The sequence below is a fragment of the Alosa sapidissima genome, chromosome 15, assembly GCF_018492685.1.
Source record: "Alosa sapidissima isolate fAloSap1 chromosome 15, fAloSap1.pri, whole genome shotgun sequence".
NCBI classification, from domain to species: domain Eukaryota; kingdom Metazoa; phylum Chordata; class Actinopteri; order Clupeiformes; family Clupeidae; genus Alosa; species Alosa sapidissima.
This window is the reverse complement of record NC_055971.1, coordinates 11,369,350-11,384,349: the sequence shown is the minus strand read 5'-3', so window position 1 is coordinate 11,384,349 and position 15,000 is coordinate 11,369,350. Positions and strand designations below refer to the sequence as shown.

The window sequence follows — 15,000 nt, the reverse complement described above, 5'->3', positions numbered from 1 at the left end:
CTTTCATTTGAGACAAGGATTGTGCTTCTACACCAAGAGGTTCCACACAGTCTTTATTGTCAGTATGCATTTTGGGTAACCAAAAGTCCTATGGGGAGTTTCCATAGGGCATTTTACAAAACACATGAGCATACCTTGGCAAATAATGGTCTAAAGTACTCATATTTAATTCTATATTGATCTACTTTGAGATACAGATTCACAAGACCTGGTAGTGTGTCTCAGTTGTGTTTCCAAGACAAAATAAATGACCAAGAGGGCAGAATGTGGTCATTTCCAGAGATGTACAAAACCGCCTAAAAAAAAAACTATCATTCTACCCTTTGCCACTCTCTGACAGTTCATCACACAGTCAATCTATTGGTACTAAAATAATCTACTAGGCCTCTGCTTTCAAAAGAGGTCAAGCACTTGAATATAAGTCAAAGTACCGGTATGTAGAAACAGGGCCATTGTTAGTAGACGGTGTGCAATTTCGAGCAAAAACTCAGAATAGGGGGTGGAAGTGTAAAGACCATCGAGGAGTTTAGAGATGTGTGGGGGTAGAGGGGTTCTTGTGTTTGGGGCGGGGTGGATAATCAGGTGCTTTTTAACATTGTATGATGTATTGGGTTTTTTATGTGTGGATGTATTTATGTTTGTATGGCGTTTGGCTTTGTATGAGGCCCGTCATGATTTGAGAAATGATCCAATAAATGGCTGTTGAACCTCTCTCTCTCTCTCTCTCTCTCTCTCTCTCTCTCTCTCTCTCTCTCTCTCTTTCTTTCTCTCTCTCTCTCTCACACACACACACAAACACACCAAATAGAAGCGTTTTTAAAGTTTAGTTTGACGTGTGTGTGTGTGTGTGTGTGTGTGTGAGAGACAGAGAGAGAGAGAGAAAGAAACAGAGAGAGAGAGGTTCAACAGCCATTTATTGGATCATTTCTCAACCCATGAAATCATGACCAAATAGAAGTTTAGTATGACATGTTGTGTGTGTGTTTGTGTGTGTGTGCGTGTGTGTTTGTGGCCTCTAGGCACTGCCAAAGTGTTCAGCGCAGCAACGTTTGAATGCATAGCCAAACTGGTGGGCCACGAAGGGGAGATCTCAAAGGTGAGTGTGTCTCTGGGGGTGTTTGTGTGTGTGTGTGTGTGCGCGTGCCCACGTGTCTGATCAAGTTCTTAAAATTGAATAACAATGAGACACTTAACAGTCTTCAGCACACACACACACACACACACACACACACACACACACACACACACACAAACACACACACACAATGTATCCTAATAGGAGGCATGAAGGCTGGCTTTGGGGGATTATAGCTTTAATCTGTCACTTACAGCACTGCAGTCTCCTTTATTTCCCCCTGACATTTTCTCTCTTCACCTCCCTCTCACTCTCTTTCTCTCCCTCCTTTGGTCTCTCCTCACTTCTCTTTCTCTTTATCTTTCCCTTTCTCTCTCTTTCTCTCTCCCCACTTCTTTCTCTCCTCATTTCTCTCTTCCCTCCTCTTCTTTTCCTCTCTAATCCCCCTCTCCTCCTCTCCCTGTACTGCTCTATGCATATTTGATCATTCCTCTCGACATAACACACAATTTTTTTTATGTTTTGTAACTGCCATCTCTGGCTTTCATTTCTGAATTCACTCTTTCTCTCTTGTTCATTTACCTCCTCTACAGTCGCTTGTTTATCTGCAGCTGTTTGTCTTTGACCTGACTGACGTGACTAGAAGCATCCCTGTATTCTCTCCATCTCTCATCTGCCCTTATCCCCCCTCTCTCTCTCCCTCTCTCTCTCTCTCCCTCTCTTTCTCTCTCTCTCTACTCACCTCTTTTCTCCTGTTTCTTTTTTGGCACCTCACTGTCACATTTAATTCTTGCACGGTCTCTCTGCCACACACTCAGTTCACACACTCATCTCACACTCTTTTCCTCCCTCCCGGCATTATCTATGGGTATTCTCTCTCTCTCTCTCTCTCTCTCTCTCTCTCTCTCTCTCTCTCTCTCTCTCTCTCTCTCTGCCTCGTCCCTCCATCCCTTTGTTCTTGTCATTATGATCTTCCTCAGTGCTGATCGGTTTGCTGCTGTAGGTGTTGCAGGATACACACATAGTTTGATACAAACACTCACACGAAAACCACACACTCATATCTGTAAGGCCCGTCTTTTGCCCAAACCTTATGCATTTCTAAAGAATGCCCTTTTGCATTCAATTTACATGTGTGGATGCCTGTGTTTGATCTGTATTGTCTTAGCTGGCCATGGCCAAAGATCCCCAACACCCGCTCATGCATAAAGTGACCATTTGCTCCTTGTTCTGGCCCCTCTACTGAGAGATAACTCAGTCCTGGGCCTACTTATGGTGAGATAGGCCAACCTCATTATCATACAGTATTGCTCTGTAAATATGTGTTGTGAATAATACATTCATGTTTGGTCTTGAATTAATACTTGTAATGTGGGCAACAGTCTGATTATGGTTTTGTTACAATTGAATGTATCTGTGCATAGTTGTAGATTAAGAATTAAACTGTAGCATAAAGTTATGATATCCACCTGGGCCACACCCATCCACCTCAGACAACAAAGGCTCTGATGAGTCGGGGGTGGCCCAAGTGAATGATAAAAGTGGAGGCTCTGGTCCTCCAGGTCTCTTCTTCTTCTTTCCCATCTTGGGGCTTCTTTTCCCGTCTTCTCTTCTTTTTCATCTTGTACCCCTTCTCTGGGTCTCTCTCTTTTCCCTCTTTCTCCCTCTTCTTCTCTCTGTCTCTCTCTTTCTCTCTCCCCCTTTCCTACCTCTGGGTTTGTATTGTTTTATCTGGTGTATCAGTTATTAAAATGTAGGGTCTGGGCACTCACCGTTCGCAGTGCTCAGTCCGACGAGCGGGATAATCAGTTGTCTTTCAAATTCCCTCTGCACGCAATAGGACGCAATAGGATATTTGTTTTCAAGTAGCAGGGAATTTAAGCCAAACCGTTGCAACTCTGCCATCAATCATTATGTTAAGCCCACCAAACGACTCTATACACGATTTCAATGCCCTGATTAAGTTTCGATTTCTGGAGCTCACAAGCCAACGGAGAGTTGCTAGACTAGCCCTGGCAGCAAATTTAATTTGCTGCCGCTAGGGGCGCGTCTAGATTTCTAGGCTACCACACAAGCTCTCTCAAGTGAGGATATAGCTCGACGTCTCTATGTTTCCGAGGCTATATATATATATATATATATATATATATATATATATATATATATATATATATATATATATATATATATATAATTTCCTCGCGTCTTACATATGCATAGAAAAACAAACAAACACTCACATAGACACACACACACACACACACACACACACACACACACACACACACACAAACACATGAACACGCAGACACTCTTTCTCACAAGTCCAAACGACACACACACACACACATAGTGCTCTTTGATGCTGAGGGCTGGTGTGTGGTGGAGAGGCTGCCCCCACACTGAAGAGCCCTCTAGGTGGACGAGTGCAGGTGGGCCCCCGTGCCACCGCGGAGGACGCCAGAGCACGAGGCAACACGCCAGCCACTCTCACCCACGCCTGGGGAGCGGCCAGGAAGTGCTCCTTACCAAGTCTCCTCTCTGTTCATCCCTCCTCTCTCTCTCTTTCTCTCTCTCTCTCTCTCTCTATATATATATATTATATATCTTGAATTTCCCCTTGAGGATCAATAAAGTATCCATCTATCTATCTATCTATCTATCTATCTATCTATATATATATATATATATATATGTATATATCTTTCTTCTTCTCTCTCTCTCTCTCTCTCTCTCTCCCTCTCTCAGCTACTTCACCATGTTGTCCGTGTTTCACCCTCTTTGACTTATTCTGTATCAAATTCAAATTCTCACCATGACAGAAGTGGCTTCCGCATTGCTAGTAAGTTCTGTTCAGTGGCGGTCATAAACAAATACTTATTTACCAATGGCTTTCCCACTGTATATTTCTATATTTTAATTCAGTTCAATTTCAATATAATATTCTTTGTATGTGTATTGCTAAAGTAGAATACAAAAATATCAATTTGTATCAAAACATAGTGATAAAAAGGATAAACAAAACTAGGTTTAGGTGAAAGGATAAAACAAACAACTCACCCCTTCCTCTCAAATCAATTTCTACTGGAATTAGCATATGTGCAATGTATAATATTGCTAAAGCAGTCCACAAAAACAACAGATGCATAGAAGTAATTAATAAAAATGTTAAACAATAAAACTCTTTCTCCATCTCTCCTCTCTCTCTCTCTCTCTCTCTCTCCGCCTCTTTCTCTCTCTCTGCAGGTGTGTTTTAACCCTCAGGGCAGTCGTGTGTTGACGGCGAGCGTAGATAAGACGGCTCGGCTGTGGGACGTGCGCTCAGGTGCGTGTGTGCAGGTGCTGCTGGGGCACACTGATGAGATCTTCTCCTGCGCCTTCAACTACGAGGGAGATGCCATTATTACAGGTAACTGCACACACACACACACACACACACACACACACACACACACACACACACACACACACACCACACAGACACACGCACACTAACACACACACACACACGCACACACAGATACACACACACACACACAAACACACACACACACACACATATACACAAACACACACACACACATACACACACACACACACACACACACATAGATACACACCAAGACATTGTCTATTCATATGCATACAAACAATAGAAATGCTCTATGAATTGTCCTTTAACTTTAATGTGCTTGCAAATGATTAAGACAGTAACATACAGCATATGGTATCTCAGATTATTCTTTATTATCATCACGCCACCCCCGACCACACACACACACACACACACACACACACACACACACACAAGCACAGATGGATGGGGTAAGGGCTCTCTACCTTCTGTTGTTCCACCTGCTCCAATGTGTGCTTGCTCTGCAGGTAGCAAGGACAACACCTGCAGGATCTGGCGATGAACACGAATGCACAGGGAAGAGGAGAGCAGTCACACACACACACACACACACACACACACACACACACACACACACACACACACAGACACACCCACACCCTCCACAGCATGACACAGCATGCATGCCAAAAGATGGACATTCACATCCTGTACATTACACATCCTGTAAATACTACACAGTAGACTTCTTCAAAACACATACACACATGCACGCACACACACACACACACACACTCACCAACAGATTACAAACACACAAATACACAGTCAAGGATAAAACTTCCTCCATTGTGCAGTGGAGCATGATGGAATGGACTCCAGCAGTTAATGTCCACTGTCACGACATCCACACGTATTCTGCAGTGTACTGCAGCACTTAGTGTTTACCGGAAGTATACTGCATAGCAAGTATGTGTGTGCATTAGCACAGCTCAGTCTGTAGTGTAATGTGATTGCCCAAACATGAACACACAGACGCACTTTCTCACACACACCTTTGTGAAAGTCCAAGCAACACACACACACACAGTCTTGCTCTGGTGCTGAGGGCTGGTGTGTGATGGAGAGGCTGCCCCCACACTGAAAAGAATGCTCTAAGTGGATGTGCAGACATCTTTCTTCTTTATGGCCTGGACTGTGTATCACTGTTTGCTGAGTGTGTATGACTGTTCTATACCCCACCTCATACCTTAGTGAGTGTGAAGATTTAGTTTGTGTAGCTGTTACTATACTTCATAATGTATAGTAGAACGACCCATGATGCATCTCTGTTGCCTTAATGTGTGTGTGTGTGTGTGTGAGTGTGTGCTGGTCTACTGTATGCTGATACATAAAGTATTGTGTATGAAGCTTCTGTATATTCTATTCATGGGTTTCATCAGGTCCCTTTCCACAGGTGTGTAAAATCAAGCACCTTGATTACAAATGCAGACTGCATGGTGCTTAATTAATACACCTGTGGAAAGAGACCTGATGAAACCCATTTATAACTTTACTAGCTGATAGTGTGTGTGCGGTTGTACCGCATGGATTATTTCACACCTGTATCTGCGAGAGAGAGAGAGTGTGTGCTTATCTGTAACTGTAGTTTGAGAGTAGGATGTGCGAATGCATTTGCCTTTAGTTTTCTGGGACTGTGGAGAGAGATGTGCTCAAGAGATGTTCTTCACAGTTCTTCACAGACACACACACACATACACACCCCTCACCTGCAGGGCTGTTAATGTACTGTGAGCACAGGTGTGACCCCGCTGCTCCATGTGAAGAGGAGACCCCTGTGCTTGACCCTCCTGCTGGTGCAGTCAGAGCGTGGAGGAGAGACCGCTGGTCAGGTTCATCCCGTCTCTGTTGTTACGGCTCTTACACACAGTTGCGTGCGTTGCAGTGCTGGAGACGCATCACATTCACTTTGCATGGGCTCACGTCATCCGTTGCCGAACTGAATTGTGGGTCCGTTGCGTCGCTCGCGTTGAGAAGTTCAGCTGTTGCTGCACCGACAGACGGCACCAGCCAATCAAGCCAATCGACGGACGGCACCAACCAATCAAATTACGGTTATACTGGTGCCGTCTGTTGGTGCAGCAACAGCTGAACTTCTCAACGCGAGTGACTGGAGAAACGCGACGCAACGGACCCACAATCCAGTTCGGCAACGGATGACGTGAGCCCATGCAAAGTGAATGGGATGCGTCTCCAGCACTGCAACGCACGCAACTCTGTGTAGGAGCCGTTAGAGTTAACGCGCTGCATCTGTCCCGCCGGCTGTCCGCTTTCACCCCAGTTAATGCATCACTTGAACATTCTGTGAACCACAGCTTTGAACTTTTCATTTTTTATCTTGTTATGTGAAACTGTATAAGGATATTAACACACATAGACGTTCAGCAACTGAATTAGCTAAGCCTGTCAAGTATGATACTGGAGTGTCTCCCTCATGTCAGTTTGACCTGTATCTGAATGCTGTTTGAAGTCCAATCCATGTGTGTCAAGCTTAATGCTCCACTCTCTGCTTTATGGCTGTTAATGATCTCTAGAAATGCACCTCTGTACTTCTTGAACTCTTGTCTGATGTGTCTTTTTTAAATCTTGATAGATGATCTTGCTGTTTGATCTGATCACTGCTGCTGGATCCAGTCTGGCACACACACACACGCACACACACACACACGTAGAAGCACCAGGACTTGCAGTCTGCAGTCCACCGCATGCTGTTCAGCTCTCCTTCCCACCACTCGACACCCAGAATGTGCAACACATGTTCATTAGGCAGACTTCAGAAGCATCCAATCGGAGTGATCAGTTGTCTAATTAGCCTCATGGTTTAGGTAACCCCATAAGCGGTGAGAAGAAGATTCAGATTCAGGCTCGGTGGTACACACGTTTAGAGTGAGTCATAATTGCTATGACGCCAAAGGCACCAGGCTACCAACAATTAATAGGATGTTAGTTTCTGTCATGTTCAACACAGACATGATTCACGTGTTAAAGGCTGTGGTGTCCGAACTGTTGTGTTTGTGTTATAAATAAAACAACATTCACACACATCACTTCTCTCACATACACTACCGTTCAAAAGTTTGGGGTCACTTAGAAATTTCCATTCCACTCCATTATAGTCAGAATACCAGCTGAGATCAGTTGCATTGTTTTTTTTAATCAGGGCAGCAGTTTTAAGATTACATTATGTGCTTATATAATTGCAAAAGGGTTCTCCAATGTTTTCTCAGTTAGCCTTTTAAAATGATATCAGATCACTAAACAGAATGTGCCTTTGGAACATTGGATGAATGGTTGCTGATAATGGGCATCTGTGTAGATATTGCATTAAAGAACAGCCATTTCTTTCTACAACAGTCATTTACAACATTAATGACGAAAACAAGGACATTTCTAAGTGACTCCAAACTTTTGAACAGTTGTGTAAGTCCATTTTATTGATCTAGAAAGATAAATACATTCAATACAGTAACAGTTTGGGCATCTGTGTGCTTGTGTGTGTGTGTGCATGTGTGTATGTTTGTGTGCTTTGTTTGCTGATATACAACACAAACGTCACGACTACTCAGTGTGAAAACTTCACAAAAACCGAGCCACGTACAAATTAACATTGAAGACGCTCCACTACTGCTCCATATGTCCCGTGTGTCTCTCAGCGTGTCTTTCTACCTGTCTGTCTGAACAACAGATCTTTTCAGCCACCTGTCTGTCTCTCTGTCACGACAATAAATCTCTACAGGCAACTGCGTGTCTGTCTGTCTGAACAACAGATCTCTACTGTCTGTCAATCTTTGTCTGTCTGTCTGTATCAACAACAGATCTCTACTGTTTGTCTGTCTGTCTGTCTCTCTGTCTGTGGGTCTGAAAAAGGAAGCGGTGCTGCCCCTCGAGCCTGGGGGAGAAAGGTGTGGCTGTAGCGCTGACTCTACACTATGTACAGCTATCATAAAATAAAAGCATCTCAGCTCACACTTCACTCCATCACAGGCCAGTGCAACACAATCCGAAAACAACAAAACAAAAGAGGAGGAAAACAAAATAAAACAGGAACAGCACGAGGGAAGAACAACGTCTTGGCTAATGTAAACATCAACTAAGTAAAGGTGTGAGGATAGGGGTTGGGTTTGGGGTGTGTGGTATTGGGGAGGGGGGCTGTGCACATTAAGTTGAAGAATTATGAGAAGGAATGAGGCAGGGAAACAGCAGGGAAAAGAGAGTCTATATACCCTAATAATGCCGCATTCCAGACAGCTGGGAGGTCCGATGTGTCCAACTTGGAGCTCACGAGGTCCGACCTCAAAGCGTCGGAGATAAACAAAGAACATGGCTGACCGTGAGAAGTTGACATTTGTTTTATTATTGAAAAGGCAATTTGACTGTCATCAGTCCAGCCTCCTTGCTTATATAAACCAATCAGAGACGGAAAAACGACGTACGAGGTAACAGACCCCATGATACTGTGAACACAGCCTTCTTTTTTCCGTTTCAATAATCTCTTTGTAAACGTTTACACGCGGACATCGTTGTGTGACGTCAGATTACTGCATCTCAACAAAGTCGGGGGAACACTGATTTGCCCAGACCTGGCGAGTACGACCTCCCACTTCGACTGGCGTTCCAATGTAATTCTCCTTCTAGGAGGTCAGAAAAGTTGGACCTCCCAGTTGTCTGGAATGCGGCATAAGTCTACACCTCTGGATCAAATACTTCCTGGACCCCCTCCACAACAGAACATCTGGCTGGTGTTATGCTGGTCACTCCACAGTCTCAATGGGTCCCGAATGGAAAGCTTAACACAAAGAACAGGAAATACTCCTAGAGGAAGCGGCGTTGATGACATGCGCATGCCAGAGGTTGGTGGCGAGGCCGTTTCCATGGTGAAGCCTCCTGTGTCATCCTCAAGGCAGGCTGCTCTCTGATTGGTCCCCCTGTGCATGTTAAGATGGAGAGCTTTAGGTAGTTTTTTTCCCCCTTTTTTTCTTAAAGGGACAACGTTCTCCTATCAACTCGGTCCAGACATGGAGGACACAGGAAATGGGGCAAGTGTGCCCTGAAGTAATCCAGGCAGTTCAACAATTCCTGTTTCCCAGAATGCCATGTGTTTTATGGCACTCCAAGGTGAGGTTTGTTCAGTCAGGAACTTATGGCGTCTCAGCACTTATAGCATACTGTACATACATACAGTGGTGGCCATGTTGACTGGTGCTCAATAGGTGTGTTACCCGGGCAACCTGCTGGATAAAACATCCATTTCTCAACACCAGTGGGACGAGCCTCATTAACCACACATTTGCCTTCAGCTCCAGTGGCCAGTCCTAGAGGGACTTGCTGGTCAGGAGAATAGGGGTTCAGGAATGAGAGTTCAGGTTTGTGGAGAGAGGTGAAGTGTTTGTGGAATGTCTGGTGCAGTTGTTTGGCAAAATGGGCTGATTTTATGGATGAAATGGTGATTTAAGACAGTATGGAATGTTAAGGATGCTAGATCAGAGTTGAATGGAATGATCTGTAGTGTGGAAAGTGTGTGTGTGTGTGTGTGTGTGTGTGTGTGTGTGTGTGTGTGTTTGGTGGCTGGGGATGAGTGTGTGAGGTTTGTAACAGGTCCATAGATGCTGGGGAGAGGAGAAGAGGCCTGACGCTCTAGCGCATCTCCAGCAGCCAGTCGAAGAGACCAGCAGGGGGCGCTGTGTCTTGCTGGCCCTCCAGCAGCTGGCAGTACTGCACCACCGCCCCAAACAGGTCACCCACACGCCACGACCGGTGGCTCACCAGCTGCACCACGCGCTGGAACTGAAAACACACACACACACACATACAGTTAGAGGCTATCACATTCAAATGAATATACACATAATTAGTTCAGATATCACACACACACACACACACACACAACTGAAGCATATCACTTTATATCATGCATATCAAGTTACAGGGTATCAGATATAGATAGATACACACATAATTAGTTGTGATGATATTGCACACACATACTGTACACATACATACACACACACACACACACACAAACACGTGTTTACAATAAGAGTCTTGCTCATTTTCTCTACACACATGTGCGCTTTCTTTGCAGCCCACAGGCAAGAGAAATTGTGTCACACAACTGTGGTGATCAGAGAACTACGCCTGAGGATGTTTTTTTTATAAGACTATTTCACATGGCGTATATTTCAACACTCACAGAGAGAATAATCTTAATATAACCAAATCCGAACCAAATCAGCTCAGTTTCATAAAGATCCCCTTTATGCCATGGGGGACATGTGCACTAGAATCCAGTTAAGACAATATTCATAAGAAATTAGAACATGCAAGAATCCCACGAAGAGAAATGCCCCCATGTGACCAGCAACACCTAACAATATTCTATTTTATTGTAATATTACAATGAACTTTAAATTACAATCTTGGAGTTTTACTTCTTCATCTGAGTTTTCTTTTGATTATTCATTTCATTTTGAAACTGAATGCACTCATTCATGGTGCTTTGATCAAAACTGTTTTAATTTTTTTCCTTGATCTGTTTGCTAACAAGTTGTTGATGATAAAAGCAGTTGGCAAATGACTGAATGTGAACGTTAATGTATATTGTTTGCAAAAACCGCTGATATTATGTGAGGTTATTCTTCACATGTGTAAAATGATCTGGCATGGCAAATGATGGCTGCTTAAAGGAGAAATCCGGCAAGTTTTCACATAGATCTCCGGTTCTCGAAGTCACTGAGTACTGTCGAAAAAACAAAAACAATTGGTTTTACCCAGCTCGAGTTGCTACTGCCAGCAGCTAACGCAGTCAGGTAGCTACAGTTCTACACTCTGGGGGCATGTCCGTAAGCTCCCATGTACATCCCCAATAGAGTGTAGAGCTTGGCGGATTTCTCCTTTTACCACACTACACAGTTCATACGTCCTCTGCGAGGCTCAGTCTTATGAATGTTGCATTGAAAGGAAGTACTCTGTACAGTTATGCCTTCTTCCTCAAGGCCAATTAACACCCAAACCATTTCAGAAGCATTTTTCAGTTGCCCGCCTAATGTTTGTCTATTATTAGAGACAGAATTCCATTAGAATCAATGTAGCAATTTAGACTGGCAAGACTGGCACATTGTTAAACATATTATTCCACCACGTCGGAGATGAAAGAAGGATAAATGGATTAATTTCTGTTTCACTCTTGCTTGCAATGTATATTCCCAGTTAGCCCTATGCTGTGCCTTGAGAATGTTGCTTGAGAAGGGATGTAGGTTACTCAGCCTGACCAGGAGGACTCTACACAGCCTCAGACCTTAGCGCTGTACCTTGTGGATGTTGCGCTGCTGGGACTTCCTGAAGTGCAGAGCGGAAGCACCCAGCTCTGATGCGGCCAACCACTGGAGTGTGGCGCGCAGCTCCACGTCCACACTGTCTGCTTCCAGGTCAAAGTTCAACACCAGGAGCTCCCGGGCACTGCCTCCACCCGCACAGGAACTTGAGGGGCTCTCTGCACAAGGTAGAACACACACTCAGGTTACACACTCTCTCTCACACATACACATACACACACACACAGACACACATTCTCTCTCTCTTTCTCTCACACACACTCACTCTGACACACACACACACACACACACACAGTCTGTCTATAAATAATGGAAAAAATCCTCACAGGGCTTTATCTGTCTTCATAGAACGCTCTAAGCTGGGGGATACATTTTTAAGAGAAAGAGAAAAAAGAGCTACCTCTCCCTCTCTCAGCTCTCTCTCCCTCTCTCTCTCTCTCTCTCTCTCAGCTCAGTCTTTCTTGTTCTCTATATCTGACAATTAGCTGTGACATTACAGTGTCTTTTCATTCTTTGATTAACTTAACTCTCAATTTTTTTAAGCTTCACACATCCCACTATACTTTCTCATTCACTCTAAAGTCTCTCCATCTCTCTCTCGCCTGCTCTCCTCCTTTCCCCTCCACTGCTTTGATATCTATCAGGCGGAGTGGAGGGTGGAGGTGTTGATGCCAGCCTTCTATAGCCGCTGACAAATTACTCATTCATCAAGTGTGAAATAGTGTGGGTAATTCTGACCACTTCATTGCTCTCTCTCTCTCTCTTTCTATCTATCTTTTCTATCCCCCTGTTTTTGCGTCATCTCACTAATCTCTCTCCAATGAGGCAGTGGTAAGGAAAGTGCTTTTCGGAGAGCTGAGTTAAGGCTGTTGATTAGTCTAAGCAATTACCGGTAAGCAAATCAGATATTATTGTCTATGAATATCCTAGGCACACTCACACAAACTGCCTTGACCATAAGTAAAAAAGTAGGCTATAAGCTCATTACGAAATAGGCATCTTAGAGACTTCTATGCTATAACAGAACTTTGTTGTTTGGCATTCTCATAGATAAGAATGCACAGCAGTGTGCATGTGTCTGCATGATATCTGTGTCTCTTGGTGTATGTGGCTAAGCACTGCACACAGCTATGTGACTAGAGCAACACTAAGAGATACAGATGTAGAAATAGTGATTCATTCATATGGCACTTTGGGATTTTGAAAATTCAGCTATTGCATTTTGAAATGTATCACACTTCTCTGGTAAAGGTTTAACATGTCCTCATAGCTGCAGTGCCCCTTCATGTGGCAGTCTCTTGACACACTCACACATCCCCCATAGTGAGATTTTTTTTTCCCAACGCCCTCAAATCTTCACTTCATTTGCGATGTTAATTTATGTCTGAGATGAGGTGAGGAGCAGTGATCAGTGTCAGTGGCTTATCATTGGTGAGGATTCAGAGATGGCAATTAGACTGAGCACTCAGGTTTCAGAGTGTGATGTTCACTGTTTTTAACAGAGGTTGGTGAATATAATTTCTTAAAGGTGACACCTATTATGTCCCTGATTTGTGTGTGTATGTGTGTGTGTGTGTGTGTGTGTGTGTGTGTGTGTGTGTGTGTGTGTGTGTGTGTTTTTCGTGTCTTTGGTCATTCACCTTCAAGACTCTCCTTCAAAGCATCTTTCTTCTCAGACTCGTCGCTGAAGTGGAGAGGGGGAGAGAGAGAGAGAGACAGACAGAAAGAGAAAGAGAGAGAGAGAAAGAGAGAAACAATAAATGATTCATTCTGTCTTTCATCTGACATATTAGATTTGGCTTTCTTCCTCCACTCTCTCTGGAACAGCAGGAGTTCTCGTCTGAAGAGGGGGATTTGATCAAAAACTAGTATGGTACATTAACTACCAACAATCCATTAGACATGTCCTTCAAACACAAACAACAGCACAACTGGCTCGGAGCTTGGAGGGGACATTTGAACTAAATAATGTCTGGTTGGTGGATACATGTGTAATGTGTATCAGCTTACCTAATTCTTTGAGATGGTTCCTGGAAGCCCTCCAAGTCTACCTGTCCCAGGCTAGATGTGCTGCTGTTCCCATTCCTGTGAAGTTAAAAAACACACACACACACACACACACGCACGCACACACACACACACACACACACACACACACACACACACACACACACACACACACACACACACACACACACACACCACCACCACACACACAAGTTAACCTTTTGGAGTCAATCAATTTGTGCATCTTAAGAAAAAATTAAAAAATGAAGAGCAAGGGGAGATATGGATCTAGAGGAAAATGAGACAGATTGGTAGAGAGAGAGATAAAGAAACAGCTATCAAGAGAGAAAGATACAGGGGCAATGATGCTGTGCAGTGTTTATCAGCTGGTGGTTATCAGACACAGAAGCTTATGCCGGGTTGAGGTTGGCACTGCCACCCTGGCATGGGCAGTGAAACGCCAAAAAAGGCAAGCAGGTGGAACGGTCACTCCCATAGGCAGGAGGCTAGAGGTCACAAATGCTCTAGAGAACAGCTACACTCACAGGTCAAGCAGCGATGATACTAAACACAAACACAGAAGGACACATAACCACACATATAATCAATATGTACACACACACACACACACACACACACACACAAATACATATGGTGATCTCTGCCCTTCACGCATAGAGAAGGCCCTTTCATAGATTATCTAGATAGATAGATACATACTGTATTCAGCCCCCGAGGGAAATTTTAGGAATCCACTACTGTAGCTTTGGCAACCATAACACAACAAACACACATACTGTATATCTCACATACATAAAAATCACTCACAGAAATGTAAAGAGTTAACCATTTGTGAAGTGATTACTGCTGTCCTGTCCATTTATGGGAGACTAGCCTGCAACGTTAGCCCACAAGGCATGTTGGGTAAAAAAGGGATAACAGGGTGTGTGTGTGTGTGTGTGTGTGTGTTCATGTGTGATTGTGGTCAATTTTGTTACGTTTTGATCTAGGAGCGTGTGTGTTTTGATCTTCCTGTCATAGTATGTTTGCCTGACACGATTTTAATTATCAGAGTATGAGCTAAAATCAAATTTATCACCCCAGGCTCTGTGTGTGTGTGTGTGTGTGTGTGTGTGTGTCTATGCCTATGTGTTGATGGGAATAAATGCCTC

General features: G+C 43.8%; 2 protein-coding genes across 4 annotated transcripts in view; one reads left to right on the top strand and one right to left on the bottom strand.

The window, feature by feature from the left end:
* daw1 (dynein assembly factor with WDR repeat domains 1) overlaps positions 1–6,467 on the top strand; it is a 25,025-nt gene extending 18,558 nt beyond the window's left edge. The window contains 3 exon segments of the mRNA XM_042064296.1: positions 1,020–1,096; positions 4,322–4,484; positions 4,958–6,467. Coding sequence (XP_041920230.1) covers positions 1,020–1,096; positions 4,322–4,484; positions 4,958–4,992 — 275 coding nt within the window. The 3' untranslated portion in view covers positions 4,993–6,467.
* Positions 6,468–7,830: 1,363 nt separating this feature from the next.
* The window catches only part of LOC121684296 (SPHK1 interactor, AKAP domain containing), a 59,156-nt gene continuing 51,986 nt past the window's right edge, over positions 7,831–15,000 (bottom strand). For all 3 annotated transcript variants that reach the window (XM_042064285.1, XM_042064287.1, XM_042064286.1), the window contains 4 exons: positions 13,832–13,906; positions 13,462–13,505; positions 11,798–11,979; positions 7,831–10,274 (listed from right to left, as the gene is read on the bottom strand). In XM_042064285.1, the coding sequence (XP_041920219.1) occupies positions 10,125–10,274; positions 11,798–11,979; positions 13,462–13,505; positions 13,832–13,906 (451 nt within the window). In that variant the 3' untranslated portion in view covers positions 7,831–10,124. The remainder of the gene's footprint in view (positions 10,275–11,797; positions 11,980–13,461; positions 13,506–13,831; positions 13,907–15,000) is intronic.